The sequence below is a fragment of the Eschscholzia californica genome, unplaced genomic scaffold, assembly GCF_041429995.1.
Source record: "Eschscholzia californica isolate CP2 unplaced genomic scaffold, dmEscCali1.0.p SCAF_2, whole genome shotgun sequence".
In the NCBI taxonomy this organism is placed as follows: domain Eukaryota; kingdom Viridiplantae; phylum Streptophyta; class Magnoliopsida; order Ranunculales; family Papaveraceae; genus Eschscholzia; species Eschscholzia californica.
Window position 1 is genome coordinate 33,774,225 of NW_028238309.1, and position 18,517 is coordinate 33,792,741.

General features: G+C 36.6%; 1 protein-coding gene and 1 pseudogene across 4 annotated transcripts; one reads left to right on the forward strand and one right to left on the reverse strand.

Annotated features, from left to right (window-relative positions):
• Positions 1-8,302: 8,302 nt before the first annotated feature.
• LOC147557489 (MLO-like protein 1) lies at positions 8,303-12,471 on the reverse strand (annotated as a pseudogene). Its single transcript, XR_015234136.1, has 11 exons — positions 12,457-12,471; positions 11,709-11,769; positions 11,507-11,598; positions 11,281-11,355; positions 11,079-11,166; positions 10,822-10,871; positions 10,360-10,400; positions 9,234-9,443; positions 9,071-9,138; positions 8,888-8,948; positions 8,303-8,790 (listed from the first exon to the last, which is right to left on the reverse strand). The product of XR_015234136.1 is annotated as an MLO-like protein 1 (transcript).
• Positions 12,472-13,764: 1,293 nt separating this feature from the next.
• Positions 13,765-18,189, forward strand: LOC147557490 (transcription initiation factor IIA subunit 2). 3 transcript variants are annotated; one of them, XM_086658344.1, is made up of 5 exons: positions 13,765-13,934; positions 14,087-14,146; positions 16,219-16,374; positions 16,474-16,524; positions 17,838-18,189. In XM_086658344.1, the coding sequence occupies exons 3-5, from the start codon at positions 16,246-16,248 to the stop codon at positions 17,976-17,978; spliced, it is 321 nt and encodes a 106-aa protein (XP_086514470.1). In that variant the 5' UTR covers positions 13,765-13,934; positions 14,087-14,146; positions 16,219-16,245; the 3' UTR covers positions 17,979-18,189. The 3 variants fall into 3 exon arrangements, with proteins under 3 accessions (XP_086514470.1, XP_086514467.1, XP_086514468.1); XM_086658341.1 differs by having other exon boundaries at positions 13,812-13,934; positions 14,087-14,171; XM_086658342.1 differs by lacking the exons at positions 13,765-13,934; positions 14,087-14,146 and adding an exon at positions 14,410-16,068.
• The last annotated feature ends 328 nt before the right edge of the window (positions 18,190-18,517 follow it).

The window sequence follows — 18,517 nt, forward strand, 5'->3', positions numbered from 1 at the left end:
CAAGTACTTGAAGTATTTATGGTCGTCACCAATCAAATTCAGAAAAGATAATCTGGATTGCTTAAAGTTTTTGAGAAAAACTTATTCACGATAGGAAAATAAAACGGTTGAAAAGTCATATGTTGCAAACTTCCAGAATAAGATGACAATCTTGACTTGGAAAAACAGCAAGCTGGAAGGGTTTTAGGCAAAGACTGTTGCAAACTTTACAGATAAAAGAAAGTAGTTAAAGCTTAAGAAGCTTTAATTTAGTATTAAAATACTAAAGATTATCATAGGGATGAGAACCAGCAAAATCCGCATAGACTAGATCTACTAACTAAACTGTCACGTTAGACTAAGTACGAAAGTCATACTAGGGTCATAAGCATTAAGCTTTCCTGAAAAGCTTAGACTAGTAAACTTGAGGGTGTAAGAAGTTACACTGGGAGGCTCAAGATTTACAAACTCTTATTATCTGAAATAATTATTTCGTCGTTAAATCGTGGTTTAGTATTTAACCGACATTCCAAAAAATAGTGAAGCATTCCAAGTAGGATTATCAGATACGTGATCTGGTAAATGAAACCCTACCAAGTGAATTTGGAATAGATTCATTATTAAGTCCGTAGTCCAGGTCATTGAATGGACAACAATGACTTACGAAGACTAGCATGTGAGATTGACTGATAGCGCAGTTTCATGGGCTATGCGAATTGGGAATTCGAGTCAATTACATGGGTGTATGATTGGGAATATACATTGGATAACCCAACATGAGAGTTCTTCAATGAGTATTGAAATACGTCATGAACTCTCTGATGGGCCTAGAAAGTTTCCTAAAAATGTCACCACCCGCAAGTATACGGGCGTCAAGTAATAGTTCCGGTAAGACCGGGTCGATCCGCAGGGACTAAGTGAAACCTATTCTAAGACTTAGAAGTAACACGGTTTTTGTTTGGAAATTGGTTTTGGTGATACAAATAAAGTACTCAAAGAAAATAACGAAAACAAATAATCACACTAAGATGATCAATGGGAGAGAAATCTAGGATTTCAGAATCCATCTTAACATTTATCAAGGATAATCTAATCATGCATATCTTTTTATCACTCAAGTTTTGGTAACCGAATGTACCAAACCCCGAAAAGTATTCTAGTTAAAGCCGAATAAGACTAAAGTCTAAACTCTAAGTTTTCAAATACCAAAGTCGCAACTATTAACTATCAATCTATAAGCATGACTCATTAAAGGACTTAACCTAAACATGAACCATCAAATCAAAAGCATAGCTAATGAAGAAATCTTCCTATACCAAGTCTAAGAATTTAATATTATAACGATTAAAGCTTTTAAGATATTAAGCCATGAAAAAATTGTCAAAATCATATGTCAAAACTTCATCGAAATTCCTAGATTGGGAGATTAGTTACGCATGATTGAAGAGATAAAACTAATAAGTATGAATGATAAGAGGGAAAAGAAAGAACTCAACTTTTCTTGAAAAATGTTTTTCCTCTGGCCGCCAAACAGTCCCCTAAGGAAAATAGTTTTTCTGCAACGTGAGAAAATTATTTTCCAGCAATGGTTGCAACCAAACGCGGTCTTCTTCTTCCTAAGAAAATTTCTCTTTCTTTCTCTCTATTGTTTCTCTCTTCTTATTTCTTTTTCAATCCAGAAACACCAAATAAATAGAAGACAAAATAATGTAAGATGAAGAATTGATTGAAAATCATGTTTCTCACTACAATAATTTCTCTCTGTTTTCCAAAGAATCACAAAATCAAGTTCCTGACAACTCTCTCAATTTCTCTCTATCTTTCTCATTAAACAGCAAAGTGAAGATAAACTCTCTGGAAAATAAAAATAAAAACAGAGAAGCCTTTGTTCCAGCAGTTTCATATTCTTCTCATTCTCTCTAAAAATCAAACATTGAAGCCCAGAGAAGGAGAAAAAAATGAAGTTCCGTTGCTCTCTGTTTTACTGCCCAAAAGATGAGATGATCCTTAACCCTCCGTTCTCTCTCTGTTTTATACCTTCTAAGAACAACAAATAAAATCGAATCTCACTTTCTCTTTAAAATCATCCAACCGATCTTCTCAATCCCTTTCCAGCTCTTTAATTCCCTCTCTTAATTTCTCTCGGTTTTTAAATAGAGAAGAACGAAATCTCTCTCTAAAAATATTCTAAATGAAACCAGCCAACATCTCTTCCTATTTCCATTTTAATTTCTCTCCCTTCTCTAAATATCGATTTCTCTTGGATTTCTCTTTCTATTTGAAGATAAAAATTCTCTTTCATTAGTCTCTCTCTCTAAATTGTCTTTTATCCATCTCGGTTTAGCCGAGAGATTATCTCTCTAAATCTCCTTAGTAAAAATCTCCAGCTAATCTCTGAATATATCCTCTCAAATCCCATCGATTCCTTCCCTTCCTATAATCCATCACTCTCTCTTTCCATCTTCTAAGAAATCTTCAACTGTTATTTCTCTTTCTTTCCATCTCTTTCAATGTTCGAAAATCTTCTCACCTCCATCCATTGCTCCCTTATTTCTCTGTTTAAATATAAATATGGGAAGTAATGGATTCCCATAAATAAAGAAGGAGATACTTCCCTCTCTGTGATAACCGAACAGAGAAAGAGGGAGATAATGGATTCCCATAAATATGGGATAAGATACACTGATTTGCTGTGGATGAAGCACATGATTCGCTGGAGCACGAGCTATTGAGTTCGTGAGCGCATCAGTAACCGTGACCGTCAGATGAGATCTGAGAAACATGTTGCAGCAGATTTCACGGAAGTAAAGCGGGGAGCACTGAAGTATGGGGTTAGTCAAGCACCGAATCATATCTCAAAATAAATCCCGAGCGCCATCCAATGCGTCCCAACAGTGTACCACAGTCTCGCCCCTGCCATCGTTCTACTTACATCTTGCGCGCCACGTGTCATTAATCAATATATGTTGACTTTTAGTCAACTGATTTAACTCAGATTTTGACCCGCTCTAGTTTTCGCATCCGGACTCTGATTTGACTTCCGTTTTCGTCTACGAACTCATCATCGACTCTACTTTTCATCCGAGTACTAAAATTTTCAGAATACCTTGACCTCCAAATGACCAAAATGCCCTCAAGTGTGTCTTTATCCTGATTTTATCCGTTTTTCCCGTTCAATTCTATAAAAGACACCTGGGGAGAGAGAAACAAACAATTCATCATAATAACGGTTCGAACTGAACTAACTAACCCGAGTTAAGAGATTCAGATGGGACATTTTCATGTCTCATCACTCTCATAGGTAAGATTGGAGAGATTCCTTAAACATGAGTGTTCCACTCATCTTATGTAAGGAGTGTCAAACTTTGGTACCGCCAAACGCCGCGCCGTAGAAGGAGGTTATAAAAGCGGATTACCGGGAATGACATGATAGACATGAAGTTAAGTGGGAGTACAAGACTGGATTATGTCCTCCTAACAAGGTTAGGATTAGTATCTCCGGGCCACTTGAGGAGAAGCAATTGAAAATGTACGACCGTACCCTAATGAATTAATAGTTAATCATTAGCTTTGCAGTTGTTCTCTAGATCAAGAAAGTCTGAAAAGATATGATGTATCATATGAGATGCAAAGTGACATGGGAATCGAGCATTACACTTGTTCTAATTACAAGTGGGAGACTGAAGGATATAGTCCTTCAGTCTGAAGGTGATGTCCTTCTGAAAGAGTGTCCTTCGACCAAGGTGGCAATGCGTACAATTTGTCAGTTAGGATGACAATGACTTTATCCGGAAGATCATCTAGTCCGGTCCAATTAGGGATCGTAATGCTTAGCTAGAAGCTGCTTACGATCGTCGGATCACTTCGGTAATCCATGACTAACATAGACCGAATCCTACAACGGGTTACAACAAAGAGTGGTAGCTTGATCGGAGAGAATTGACTCGTGGGAGCTTGCCTATAGATGGATATGATCCAGTCTGATAGTGCTCAAAAGATAGAAAAGAATTGGGCTCGAAATGGAAGCCCGAAAAAGGGCAAAACCCACTTTTAAGGGCAACCGAGGGATTCCCTTAGAGGGAGATCCCTGGCCGGCCACTTAAGGCGTATAGGTCGGACAACCTAAGCCCATTAAGGGATAGTCTGGCTGGCCATAGCATGAGGAAACCCTAATTAGGGTTTTATCCCTAATTAGGAGTTTCAGTTAGATTAAACTATAACTTGTGCTTATTTTTTCTGAAGGACTTTTACCATTCCTTATTTGAGTAGGACTCTACTAAGGTAATGCCTATGTAAGGACCAGTTATGAGAACAGAAAAGGTGTGGATTTTTCTCATGAGAAGACTTCATCTCTCTCAATATACAACTAATTGGAGAGAGAGGGTTTTAGAGAAAAAGCTCCCAATCTATCTATGGAGTCAAAAGAAGAATGGTTCTTCTTCTCAACCTTCAATGGAGTTCTAGCAGACAACAAAGAAGGGAGATCAAGTTATTTACTCGGGTGTCTCAAGTAGAGGAGCTACATATGAAGCTCTCATCTTCTTCGGGATAAAGTTAATGGAATCCAGTTCATCAGAAAGCGAATCCAGGTATTCTTCTTTCAGTTTCTAGTTCATTATTAGTTCATGCATATGATCCTGGATAATTAGTGTTAAACATATGATGTTTGAGATTCCGCTTACAACACTAGTTAGATGATTAGTATGGATTAGATACATACAAAACCCTTCAGATGTGATGCCTTTTTATAGGCTGCTTAGGACCGATTGTGATAGATGGTGTGGATGAAGCGGTTTTTATCCACCATTCGGGATTGAGACTACTGTTCGTAGTTAGGATTTCCTTTTGAGTTTATCTCGTATCTAGGGTAATTAAAAGTTCCTCTATTCAAAGATATTTCATAGATATCCTGCCGAGTTGATAGATCTCTAGGAGATGTTTCCTCCTTTGAGACTCTTGAAGCCCAAGTTAATTAAACACTTAAGATTGTAGCCAATTGAGATCCTTTGGAAGATTCGGATGAAGTCAGTAAGCGCTTACCATAACATGGAGTCGGAGCCGTCATAAGATATGTTAGCGACGACAGTTATTGTAACGACTTTATTTTTCTTTGTGACAGACGGAAGCCCTCACAATAAGCTCTTTGTGACGGTTATCGTTTTCGTTTTGACGGCTTCCGGCCGTCACAACAACTCCATATTTTTGTAGTGAGCGTGCGGTGTGCTTTTGCCTTCTCATGTTCAGGGTGTAAGGCATCAACCCTGCTTACGTGGACCCCCTATACTTCTTGCAAATCCCAAGGCAGACCTGATTGTGTTTTTTAGGCAGAACTGAGCTGAAGCTCCTTAGATGATTTGGTCGAGCGATCTCCCAGCTATGGGCTTAGGTGGCGAATCTCTTTGGGTCTAGCGGTCTTGTTGATTTGAGACGGGTTGACCCGTTGGGCTTCTCGTCTATTCTTGACTTCTTGACGACGGTCAACGGTTGACCATTTTATGTATCATCAAGTTTAAACTTAAAACAAAGAATAATTGAGATGTTAAAATTTTTGCTTAGACTTTTACGATTTTTTTATTTGTCGAATTATTGTGGTTTATTAATATTAAATGTTAGATAAACGATGTCAGTTAAGTAGAAATAAATGGATATGAGAGAAAAAATAGATACAAGAGAAAAAAGATAAGTTAAGAAATGAAGATTGTTGGCAGAACATCAGCGAAGAGATATGAGAGATCGAAGAGAAAAAGATAGAAAAACAATAAGAATAAGGCCATGTTTGTACGTTTAAGTAAAAAAAAGAGATTGTACTAATTTCCAAATAAAAATAAGAGTTTCCCTAATTGGACATTAGTGGTGAGGAGGTAATCATAAATGCCCCAAATAGAAACTAATAATCTTTTTAAGGGCCCATTTCGGTAAGTTGATCATCTTCAGGATAACCTAAAACTTTTGGTTTTTGGTATAGGAAGAGTAATGTTTAATAAAGGCAGTGCATTAGATTGGGATAACATTCTTTTTAGGATAGGGAGAGATATAACACTATTTTCCAAAATATCTCAAAATAAAATCTTGGTCCCTCCCCTAAAACTCTGTAAGATCAAAGAGAGAGAAACCTCTAAAACGTTGTTCGATTAAAGTGAGGGAAACCCTTAAAACTCTGTCCGATCAAAGAGAGGGATATAGACGTTGTTCGATCAAAAAGTGAGATAGAGATGTTGTTCGATCAAAGAAAGAGATAGAGTTGATGTTCGATCAAAGAGAGAGACAGAGATGTTGTTCGATCAAAGAGAGATAGAGATGGAAACCCTAAATCTTAGATGACTAACACAACACTCATCTCCATAGAAGGGTTCATATCTCTTGTTATTGCTTTATTTCTCCATAGATTTTTAGGGTTTTAACACTGATTACAGTAATTTTTGAAGAAGTTCCGCTCAACATGAATAAAAATTCATGAATGAAAATAGTGAAAATTTTCATCCAGAACCACTGAAAAGTTAAACAAATTTCATCCAGAGCGAATAAAGAAATAGACAAATTTTAGCCGAGCCGACCGAAATTTGTTGTCTTTTTGACTCAACCTAATCGAATATAGTTTACTAGAACAAAAACGACCTAAAACCCTAAAAATGTTTGTTCAACCATAGAGGAAGACAAAAAAGGATTTTTCTCTACTTGGGACATATTATCTTCATTATATATGTCTCTGTTTTGATGCCCTCGTTTAAGTCAATGTTTTCATTTAAGTCAATGTTTTCGTTTAAGTCAAAGGGCTTTTCTTTCTTGATGTAGGTTGCCTCCTTCTTCATTCATGGTGGTTCTCCATCCATGAGATCTTGAAGCACCATTAAAAGCTTGTAACTAAGACTATAGTACTCCTTCTTCGTTAATGGTGGCTCTCCATCCATGAGATCTTAAAGCACCATTAAAAGCTTGTAACTAAGACTATAGTGATAGTAAACTTATGTATTTGCAAGTTCTTTAATATTAATGGCGATGATGATAGTAGTGATCGATATTAGAGCAAGTCCAATGGGAAGCGGTCCCAGGGCCCTTAATTCACCTTTTCATTCAAATTTAAGGGCCCGGGCTCAGACCCTCAAAATTAGCTCCAATGGGGAGCGGTCTCGGGCCCTTAAATTTGAATTTTGAATTTATCTCTTTTTTACCCTTCCAACAACCATATTAAACACGTGTGGAATACGAGAACTAACGACAACGAATAAATCTTTTAAGTTTAAGTTCTTTAAGTTTTTGAATTAATGTGTTGGATTATTTTAAGTTTAATTTTTTTAAGTTTTTTAATGAATTTTTAAGTTTTTAAATTAATGAGTTATTTTTATTTTGCTTTTACAAAAAAAAAAAAAGAAAAAAAAATAATCCCACCGTTGGATTGCTTCCCAATGTGACCGTTGGAGAGCCCCAACGGTCCCTTGGGGAGCTACGGGCCGGCCCCTAATAAGGGGCCGACCCTTATTTCCCTCAGCCCTCCGCCCGGGACCGGTTGCAGTCCAATGGGGAGGATGGGGTGTCCCGGGCCCTTAATTTGAATTAAGGGCCCGAGACCGCTCCCCATTGAACTTGCTCTTAGAGTTGGGTTGTTTATGTGAGACAAAACTACAAGTGAGTAGAGTATTAGATTTATTGTTAATTTTTATTCAAGTCCTTATATTTTATAGCATTATTTATAAAATGATCTTTAAAATGCTCTTCTTAAGTTAATTTGGTAAAGGAAGAGCAAATATATAAATTGACCTTTCTAACGCACTGTCTATACCAGATGTTGCTCTTCCTATACCAAAACCAAACTTTTTGAAACTTTTGTAGTAGAAGTCAAACTTCCACATACTTATGGAGTGTCGGCTTATTTTGTGTCCGGAGGGAACCAAAAGCCTACGCTCAACTCTTAATGTGTTTGGCCGCACAAACAGCAGGGAATTATGGAAGAGTTTGGAACATCAAATGTGTTTCTCATTGTTACTAGTTTTATGTTTGTTGAGCTCACTATTATAAACTCTGAAAGTCTCTCTATACCTCTCATATACATACATGCTCACTATTATAAACTCTGAAAGTCTCTCTATACCTCTCATATAATCTGAGTTTCACATTCTCTTACTGGTCATGTACATTGATGATTCTACCGACAAGAAAGAGATGGGAAGAAGAAAGAGAGGAAGAGGTACGAATCAAGTACCAAAAACCATAGTTAGACGATATGTGGAATAGTTTAGTGTCAGCCAGACGGCCTGGGGCGGGAGGTTCTCAAGGGAGGAATAGAATTTTTGTTACCAATGTACCTAAAGAGTGAAGAATAATGATATCTACTCTCCACAAGAATCATTTGGTATATAAACTTTAACACAAGTTCTGCAGCACAACAAAAATCAAACACCGATCTATCACATACACAAGTATATAACTTAACCCTCTTCACTCTACCCTACAATACTTTTTACGACATTCGTGCCATTCACAACATATTCTGTATGATTGAAAAAATAAATAAAGATGACATGTATAGGAAAAATACCATTCAAATATATATGGGAGGAAAATGCTTTCCCCCTCGCTTGTGGATGATATCTTACTTGTTAATCTTCAGTGAGTTGAGGGCTCAATCTGCACAATGTTGTCTTCGTCCTTCATAAGGGGTTGTGTTTGCTTCACCTTACCCAACTGAATGTGGTGGGTAGAACCTCCATGTGACGTTGAGCCATTAGTAGCTTTCTTCCTTGCCTTTTGAGCCCACCCGACCAACCCTTCTTGTACGTGTTCTTCGAATATAGCCTTCTTAAATGAACTTCCCATCTTTATGGTAATAGAAGATTAACAAAATATTTAGTTTCAAAACTGAGAAATGCCATACACAAACAGTACTCATGGGAAAAAAAAAACTGCAACTTACTTGCGTGACAATCGCATAAAGTGGTAGTGTACTGTAACTGCAGAGTACCTGGATGAAGACCCTGAGGAAAAATGCAAAGAAAAATCAGTCTTATATTTTGCATGCCATTTGGTTGAATACACTAGAGACCACCCTAACTCTATCAGAAGGATTTGTGAAGATACAAAAAGATTTATCTTCTACCCGATAACAAGTCTTGGAATGATATAGCGGACTTTTCCCATGATGCAGGAGTCAAACCCGTATTGGACCTGTGTTTAGTTTGGGTATCAGATTTTCAGTCATTTTAAGTACTTGTACAAGATAGAGACGAGAGCGGTCATTTACATAGTAGTCAGTCACTTACCCATATCCAGAAGAAAAATGCAATCTCAAAAGCATTCTGGAAAAGGATGAAATGAATCAAGTAGAGGATAATACGCGGTCGATTGAACCAGAAATGGTCATCTGAGGGCTGAACAACCAAATCGCCTTCTATTGCTACATGTTTCTCAGCAACCTCATGAGCCAATTGAATAATAACATGCTCCAACTTCGTTCCCACCGCAAGTAGGAGCTGTGTAGTTTAGATAAAATACAACAATAGTCACCAATCTATGATAAACATTTGCACCTCTTTTAAGAAGAGAAAGATATGTTGCTGAAAATGTCTTCCATACAAGTCGATATCAAATCTGAAGTGCCACCTGAAGAACATTTGGTCAAATTTTTGGCCCGGCCTATATAAGTCATGGTTGCCTTAGTCTTATAAAGGACAGTTATCAATGTAAGTAGAATTATTCTGTTCTTTTATTTTGGGGAGATAGTGGAGGTGCAGAGTGCTAGACTATGGGTAATATCTCTGCCATCTTGTTCTTCATAATAGTGAATATCATCGCGCAATTGTTTGCCGTGCAATAGGTTTTACGACTGTAAACCTTTCTTGTTCCTGTAAGATTGCTTATTTCGATTGTTGCATCTCTGGATTTTTTGTGCTTCGACGTAACAAAGCTTACAGCCTAGGTTCGGTGTTGCTTTTGAAGGAATGAATGGTTCCAGAATCTATGTCAAGTGGGAGAAGCTGAGGTAGACGACAGGCTCTTCGAATATAATATTACCAACCAAGTAAGCTAGATTTACTAATTTATTTTCGTGTTTAAGATGTCATTTATAAAAGTCGACTAATTTGGGTGAAACTAGAATTCTTTAGAGTTAAACAGGAGTATGACGAATTTTACCTTAAAGGACAGAGGTGCGTATGTTGTGAATAACTCTTAGTCCATTAGGACTGTCTTAATTTCTGCTTTATCAGTACTAATAAACCATTGATGCATATTATGCTTCTTTAATCTTATTTATGCTTTTTTTCACTGCTCTCCTAGTGAAACTTCATAGTTCATCTAAAGCTTCTGCCGAGTCATACTAAGAGGCGTGCATACATTGGTATCAATAGCAAATGTTTAAAGAGTGATTCAGAGGTTAAGCATGCTTACAAAGAGGGGGATAAATGCTATCCAGAAATATGTATGCCAACCTGCACAGGAAATGAAATACAGCTTTCTTTTACATTCATGGACTTATCCTAGCTCGAGAAGGAAGAATTTGACAATCAGGCTATGACACAGAATAAATTGAGGTAGGCAATGAAAAACATAATCTAAACGAGATTGCATCTGAGACTTCAAAATCTGAAAGCATCTCTTTCTAGTTGAGTTAAAGTTTCATTCTAAATATTTTAGTGGACACTTTATAATAAAATTTTAAGACTTCACTATGGAAATTTGAAGCTGCGACAAATAGTTTGTTTTATTTGAAACACCTCTGAGGATAAGCATGTACTAATCCTTGAAATAAGGCAAACAAAGCATATTTATTAAACAAGAAAGCATCTTGCAGTAAAAGCTAAAGACGTCCCGAGTATTTTCTCTGGTGAGCTGAAACAGAAATGCACGTACCTTCTACATTCAGCAACAAGAAAAGGACTACAAATACCCAGAGGTACCAGCTGCAGATGAAATTAATAAAAACTTAATTAGGAAGTTAATGGTTTCATTAGAATCAAAGATTGTGGTTATTCATGTCTTCTTTTTTCTGCTAAAATACAAAAGTAGTAAAAAAGACTTGCTCCTTTTTCCCTAAAAATAATAAAAAAGAATAAAATAAAGATTGGTGAATGAGTTTCGTACTTGGAAATAGCTGAAACATTCTTTACCTTATGCCGACGACTTTTTGAAATCAGCTTCAAGAGCGCGTATCATGTACTTGTGAAAGTTAAACTTTGGGTTACTCCTGCAATGGGTCTACAACAATGTACAATAAAAAGATGACTGAAAGGAATGCCACAACAGAAACAAGGACAAAATTCATAAATCATCTAAAATGCTTAACGATATGTGTGTTCAGTCACAACTTACCATTATGAAACCCAAGCGCAGGGTGACATAATCTGATTTCGTCACAGATGCATAAAATTGCTTAAAGAAAGAATGCTGCAAAGACATAAGGCTGCATCAGAATATGAATTATGGAAGCAAAATTCAAATAAGAACAATTTGAAAGAGGAAATCCTTCCTCAATCATTTCTATATAGTCGCAGGGAGCGACCTTTACATTTTAGAAGTGAATAATACAATGACTTACCAACCAACCTAGTACAGCCGTTCTCTTCCCAAAACCAACAAAATGGTCCTTGATAAAATCATGTTGACGAACATGTGTTACCTTGCCCAGAACTACACATACAATAACCAGATATTACCATAACTTCAAACAATAGAAAGTAGGGGCTAAAAAAAGGTTTCTTAAAGAATACCACATAACCTGAACAGTCGACAACCACTACCTTTCTGTGTATCATAGTTATTTTGCACAATGGCGTTCTCCCAATGCTTCCATTGACGTATCTACCAGCACAAACATCTATTATATAAAATAGAATGAAGAGTGCTGACTGGGACAAAGTTTTGGACAAATCAAAGACAAACCCAGAGATAAATCCGGCCGTTCGTTATCCCGTGTTAAATCTCCACCGTGTATGTATTTGAAGATTAAGAAAGAAAAGCATACAAATCGTTGGATTCAATACATATCAACGGTTGGTTCATTATGTCTATTTAATTTTATTTTTAGCAATAATATAGCATTTAATTTCTTCCAATTAATATGGCACCATGCACTCTTTGGCTCTTAGCATAACAACGGTTTCTTGCTTTGGTCCAATTAAGTGAGATTCAGAAAAGCAAAGCATACAAATCGTTGGATTCAATACATATCAACGGTTGGTTCATTATGTCTATTTAATTTTATTTTTAGCAATAATATAGCATTTAATTTTATTTTTAGCAATAATATAGCATTTAATTTCTTCCAATTAATATGGCAGCATGCACTCTTTGGCTCTTAGCATAACAACGGTTTCTTGCTTTGGTCCAATTAAGTGAGATTCAGTATATATTTTAAGATTAACAACCGTTCAATTTTAATTTATGCCCATTTAATTTTAATTTCATCAATAATGTATCAATTAATTTCTTCGAATTAATATGGCAATGAGCAGTCTTAGGCTCTTAGCATAACAATTTGTTCCTTACTCCTCTCTCATCCATGCTGAATTCCTGAGAAACCTATATCTCAACGCTGAATTCATGGTTTCTCAACGGCCATATATTCTCAATTTCCAATCATAATCAAGATTTGCGTTACACAAATCTTAAATTTCTAAATCTTCAATGCCCAAAACCCTCCCGGTCCCTTAAAATTACCTCTACAAAACAATTTCATCTCCCTCACTAAAAGTTGCGTTGAAAAGGTCGGAACACTTTTGCTCAATTATTTTTTTTGATGATTTCATTTTGTTTTCTCATTTGCTTCATCATTTTTTTGCTTCATTGTTCAAGTGTTCAGAACACATTTTTTTTACGTCTGAGAAATACGTGAAATCGGTCGGTTGGGAGAGAAACTGCTCGTCTTGCCCCTCGTAGCAGCCATGATTGATGCTGCTGCTTCTTCTTCTTCTTCCTCACACTAAACAACAAGGGTCACTGAACAAGGTAAACAAGTATTTTGAGGCCCGCCCGCAAGGGCGAAGCCAGGATTTCTACTCATACCTAGCTAGCCCAAAATTACTATACAATGTATATGTAATCAAAAAATTGTATTTGAAGATGATGCACTAAACAAATAGAGTTTATTCTCATTCTTTGTGTTTGAACCTACTACATTAAGTTTTGAAACTAATTTCTACTCAAATCTAAGAAAAATCAACCCCCACAACTATGCTCAGCAATTTCCCAACCATAATAAACCCTAAGAGAAAAAGGATTTTAGAAGTATTTGGACTGTCAATGAATAGAAAAGGGAAACCCTAATATCAAAACCAGTAACCTAAATGCCCAAAACAATAGATATTGAAGTATTAGAAGCTTTAGAAAGAATCAAAAAGAAGAGGGAAGAAATATCACTTACCTAGATGGTAGATAACAAAGTTTTGAATCACTTGATTAGTTGATTTTGTTTTTGTTAATAAGAGAGAAGATAAAGAACCATAAATATCAGTTTGAATCTTCACTTTAAACCCTAATAATTGTTAGAGAAAGTGAGAGGGAAGAACGAGATGATAGAGAAATTAGAGATTAGAGAGAGAGATGATGAACAAACTTCCTCTCGATCAAGGCTCTGTCTCTCTCGGATAATCGGATACCTCTCGGTCAGGAAGGTCAGGGCTCTTTCTCTCTCTGGTCGATTTTTCTTCCAAAAATGATGCTATGCCCGGCGGTTTTCCGGCCGAATCCCAGCGAGCCGAGTTGGCAGTCCAACCGGGCATAGCATCCTGAGTTGGCAGAGTGAAGAGGGTAGTTTTACATATTTTACAAATTGGTCCCTCAAGTTTTAAGCCTTTTGAGTTGAGTCCATTTTCAACTCAAAAGCAAAACACGGGATTTCACTCATTCCCTCTTCCTCCAATAGCTAGGGCAAAACTTGATGCTATTCTCTAAAATCGATTTCAGCAGTTCAAAATCACTCGAGAAATACCTCTTCTTCACTCGATTCCAACCCCAGGCATCATCAGGTAAGTTCATCCACTCAAAATCGATTAACATAACTAGTAAAACCTAGTAAAATTGTAGGGTTTTTATTAGGTATTAGTTCTCAGGTTTTAGGTCTTCTTTTTCTTAGTTTCATTTGCTTGATTCTAAAAGGGTTATGCTCGAATCTTGACAGAACTAGGGTTTTGCTCGATTCCATCATCAGGGAATAAGAAGAACGAACTGGTCATCTCTGGTAAGCTTTCTCGCGGGTTTCTCTGGTAAGCCTACGTAAACACACTCATTTTGATTTGTTATTACTAATTTAGGGTTTTCATTTTGCATTTCTGTACATCGTTGTCTCATGTTCATCTAATCAGATAATCAAACAGAACTAGGGTTTTATTGGGTAGTAGTTTCAGTTTTTAGGACCAGTTCGTTCTTCTTTTTCTTAGTTTCAGGTTTCAATTGTCTGAATCAAATGGATCTAAAATCATCCCAAATCAGCCATTTAGACGAGGCAGATAAAACCAAACATTATGAAATCTGATTATCTGACTCGAGTCAATAAAAACCTCACATCAGATTTCGGTCTGACTTAGCTAAAAAACACTACCATGAGTAACTTCCTGTTGTCGGTAACCGTCTCCACACTGTTAAGTTTAGTTTATAGAAACCAATCCAACAACTACTACCCATGAATGGAATCTTGAATTGCTAGATTAACTATTCTCAGAGGATATAGTATATAAAATCACCATTATCCCCTTAAATAATACAAGTGAAGACCAAATCCATTGGAACCCAACCAAGTCAGGAGTGTATACTGTGAAATCCATGTATAATATCTTCACTAGACATTAACAACCTGAATTGCAAGTGACAGATTTCTGATCTAAGTTATGGAAACTTGAATGCACTCCAAGAATTCAACTCTTCCTCTTGATATTGTCCAATAATTCGCTTCCAACAACTGAAGTCCTCTCAAGGTTCATAAATCTAGAATTTAGACTATGTGGGTCACATAATATTCAAACTAATCACTCGCATCACATATTTTTTGAATGGCCTTTTTCAAGGAATGTATGCTTTGCCTTACCCTTCGCTCTATGTATTGATGTCTCTGGATAAGGAATATTACAACTCCTTGATCTACATCCTAACTACTTGGCGGGTAATCTGGAAAATCAGATGTGAAGTGCTATACCAAAAAAAGAAACCATCTATATTCCAGATTTATCACTGGAACACAAAGTCTAGCTTCAGCTCAACTTAACCACATTAGATCTCCAGTACAGCATGAACCTTATTCTACCATTAAAGAAATAGATTTCCCCACCACCAAACACAAAATCAAGTGCAATTTTGATGTTTCATTTACTAAAATTACAGAGGAGGCAGCAATAGGAATCGTCTTTCACGATTCTCGTGCTAATCGTATTGCAAGAAAATCATCCATATTCGCTGCAAAACAATAGATGAAGAGGACGCATTGGCGGAATTTCATGCTCTAGCAATGGCCAAAGACCTAAATTTTGGAACTCTAATACTGGAAGGAGACTCTAACAACATAATCAAAGCTATCAATGGTGATGAAAAGGCAGTTCATTAGACTAGCAGAAGTGTTATTAGATTAATGCGGTTTCTTCACAAGAATGGCATTTGGCTAGGCCAATCTTGATGATGAACTGTTAGTTGTTATCCCTCTTTTGTGTTAATGGAGCAGTTCACATATGTTATATGTGACTTAAAAAAGGTTAAGTTTTGTAGGCCCCATTCTTGGTATAAAGGCCCTTCTTGTGAATTCGGTACGAGTCCATCACATTTACAAAAATAGACTACTTGAGTGAATTTCGGTGGACTCGTACTGAATAATCTCTTGTGCATTTGGTGGGTTCTTACCGAATATTCTCTTGTGAATTCGGTGGACACGTATCGTATCCACAAAGAGGGGCCCTTTAAACAAGAACGGGTGGCCCAATAAAACTTCCCTAAAAAGACTGGATGTAAAAATAGAGTACTGATTTAAACGGCCAAGATTCTTGCACACGAGATAATACGGTAGATCTGAAAACAGACAAGTGCATCCACCGCCTACAATTTTAGCTATAAAACCCTCTTTCTCTCTTTCCCCGACCATATAAAAGCTTCAACTCTCGCTCGCTTTCTCTCTGATCGGTAAAATTTTTGAAAATTCCTTCTCCTCTTTCTTCTCTTTATCATCGATTTGTATTCAATTTCTTCTGATTTACATTAAAACTTTGTAGATATGATTTTATTTAACAATTAGGGTTTCGTTTTATTTAACAATTAGGGTTCCGTTTTCAGTTTTATCAAACATATCAAGATTCCGGAATGGCGACTTTTGAGCTTTACAGGAGGTCGACTATTGGTATGTGTTTAACAGAAACCCTAGATGAGATGGTTTCTAATTCAACTCTCAGTCCTGACCTTGCGATTCAAGTTCTTATCCAATTTGATAAGGTAATTTTCAATTTCTTAAATTATTTGTTCTTGAATTATTTGTTCTTGAATTAAAATGTTTCATAATATTTAGGTCTATTTTTTTGTGAATTTTATCAGTCAATGACAGAGGCTCTGGAAACCCAAGTTAAGAGCAAAGTTACCATCAAGGTGAGCTTTTTTGTATTCCTATGTTGAGTTTTATATAGGTTAGAGTTTCTGGATTCTTGGAGGCAAAGCTCTGACTAGCTGAGCATCCCCAATGCAAAACCTAAAAAAAAATAATCTTTAGCTTGGTTTGTCATATAGAGAAACTCACCTTTGGGAACTTCTCCAATGCAAAACTCCGGAACTCGAACTTTTGATTTGTGCCAGCAGACATTATATAAGGAGTTGAAGCGTGAAAGAACGATGAATCATATTTTACGAAAGAAAATTTGCCCAATTTTCTCTATTTCCTTACCACAGTCTGTAGCTGTGTGGGTAGTGTGGAGGTGAGCCTCCACTTGAGATGTGTTTCAAATTTTGGCGCTCGGCCACTGTCCTGAAAGCATTAGGAGGCCATTTTACTAGAGAAAATGATTGATTTCCCTGTAAAGTTGCTTTCACTCCAAAATTCCAATTGAGATTGTAAAGTATCCCACTTAGGGCATTAGGTTCACAATGGTAATAACGACCATTTCTATTCACTGGCTGTTATTTTCTCAAAATTTCTTGATATAAAGAAGGTCACCACAATTTGGAAGGATAAGCTTACATGAAAAAAAAAATTTCTAGTCTATTTAGTGTACAATAGTATTGGTTGGAGTTGCTTTTCGTCGGTACTTCTCTTAAGGCTTGAAACATTATACTTCAGTCAGTCATTGTGGATTATGTATATACAAGTATACAACAATATACTTCCATGTAATAAGATCCCAAAAGGTTCATGTGCTAGTATCTGAAGACAGTGAACATGTGTATACATCTAAAATAATTTGGCTATTTCTCGTTAAAATTGACAGTTGCCAAGCAATACTGTTTTTTCTTGCTAAGTATCTATATGGGGTAAATCTGGTTAGAGTTTAGACGTTGCAACTACAAAACCATAAAAGTTTCACTGTCTCACTAGACATATTAGAGAACTCTCGGGCAATGTCTTTGAGATGGTGGGTTGTCTTCGGTGGCAAGTTTAATTCAGATTTACATAAATTCCCAGGATGTGATTACTAGAAGTTATTGGTCTGTGCACCTATGTAGGCCAAGATATTTCCCTATCAGATAATTCTTTCCACTCACCAGAGAAAAGAAATTCAACTGGAGACACTAGATTATGGTTATTTATTTGCCTCCACATTTGCTTATATTATATTGAAGAAGACAAGCTCAAACGTTCTAGATTGAAGCAGATCAAATGAGCAGTTCTCTCTGTCTAACCCTTCGCAAATTTTGTCAGATTGAAGCTAACTCTCTAATTTTTCGCGTACTGTCTTTCTATTTTACAGGGACATCTGCATACATACAGGTTTTGTGACAATGTATGGACCTTCATCTTACAGGATGCCTTGTTCAAGAACGAAGACTGTCAGGAGAACGTTGGTAGGGTAAAAATAGTAGCTTGTGACTCGAAGTTGCTCACACAATGAGTTGCTTCAAGAATTCAAGTAAAGAGAAACGAAATTCTTGCTGCAGTTTATCAATAGGTCTATAGAAGAGAGAGAGAGAGGTAGAGAACTGGTATTCTTGGAAATGATTCTCTGCCAAGAAATGGTTTTATACTCAGGTAAAGAACTTTGTTGTTATTAGCATGTAATCACATTTTCTAAGTAAATTCATGAATCACGGTTCTTTTTTTCCCTTTTAGGGTTCTAATTCTATTAAACATGCATAGACAATGTGATGTTAGAGCCTTCTCTGCAGCAGAAATCTAAAGAACTTCTTGATGTCCCATTTGTTGAGTTTCTATTATACCCCGTCCGGGTTTTATCTTGTTAGTCGTTTTAGAGGCGTATGTTTTGAAGTTGTGCTGGCGCAACTTTTCAAGTTGTTGATTGAATTACAGTTTCTAGCACATACGCCTCCAAAACTACTAGGGTACACACACTACCACGCTACTCCAACCTCCCAACCTCCACGGAATTAGTTCGTATTGGCCTTTATTAATCTCCAAAAAATAGGAGCCCTT

Excerpts from the sequence above, each read along its gene's own strand:
- LOC147557490 (XM_086658344.1), top strand. The coding sequence starts at position 16,246 with ATGGCGACTTTTGAGCTTTACAGGAGGTCGACTATTGGTATGTGTTTA. Across the intron at positions 16,375-16,473 it reads TTCTTATCCAATTTGATAAG|TCAATGACAGAGGCTCTGGA; the intron begins GTAATTTTCAAT and ends GAATTTTATCAG. Across the intron at positions 16,525-17,837 it reads AGAGCAAAGTTACCATCAAG|GGACATCTGCATACATACAG; the intron begins GTGAGCTTTTTT and ends TCTATTTTACAG.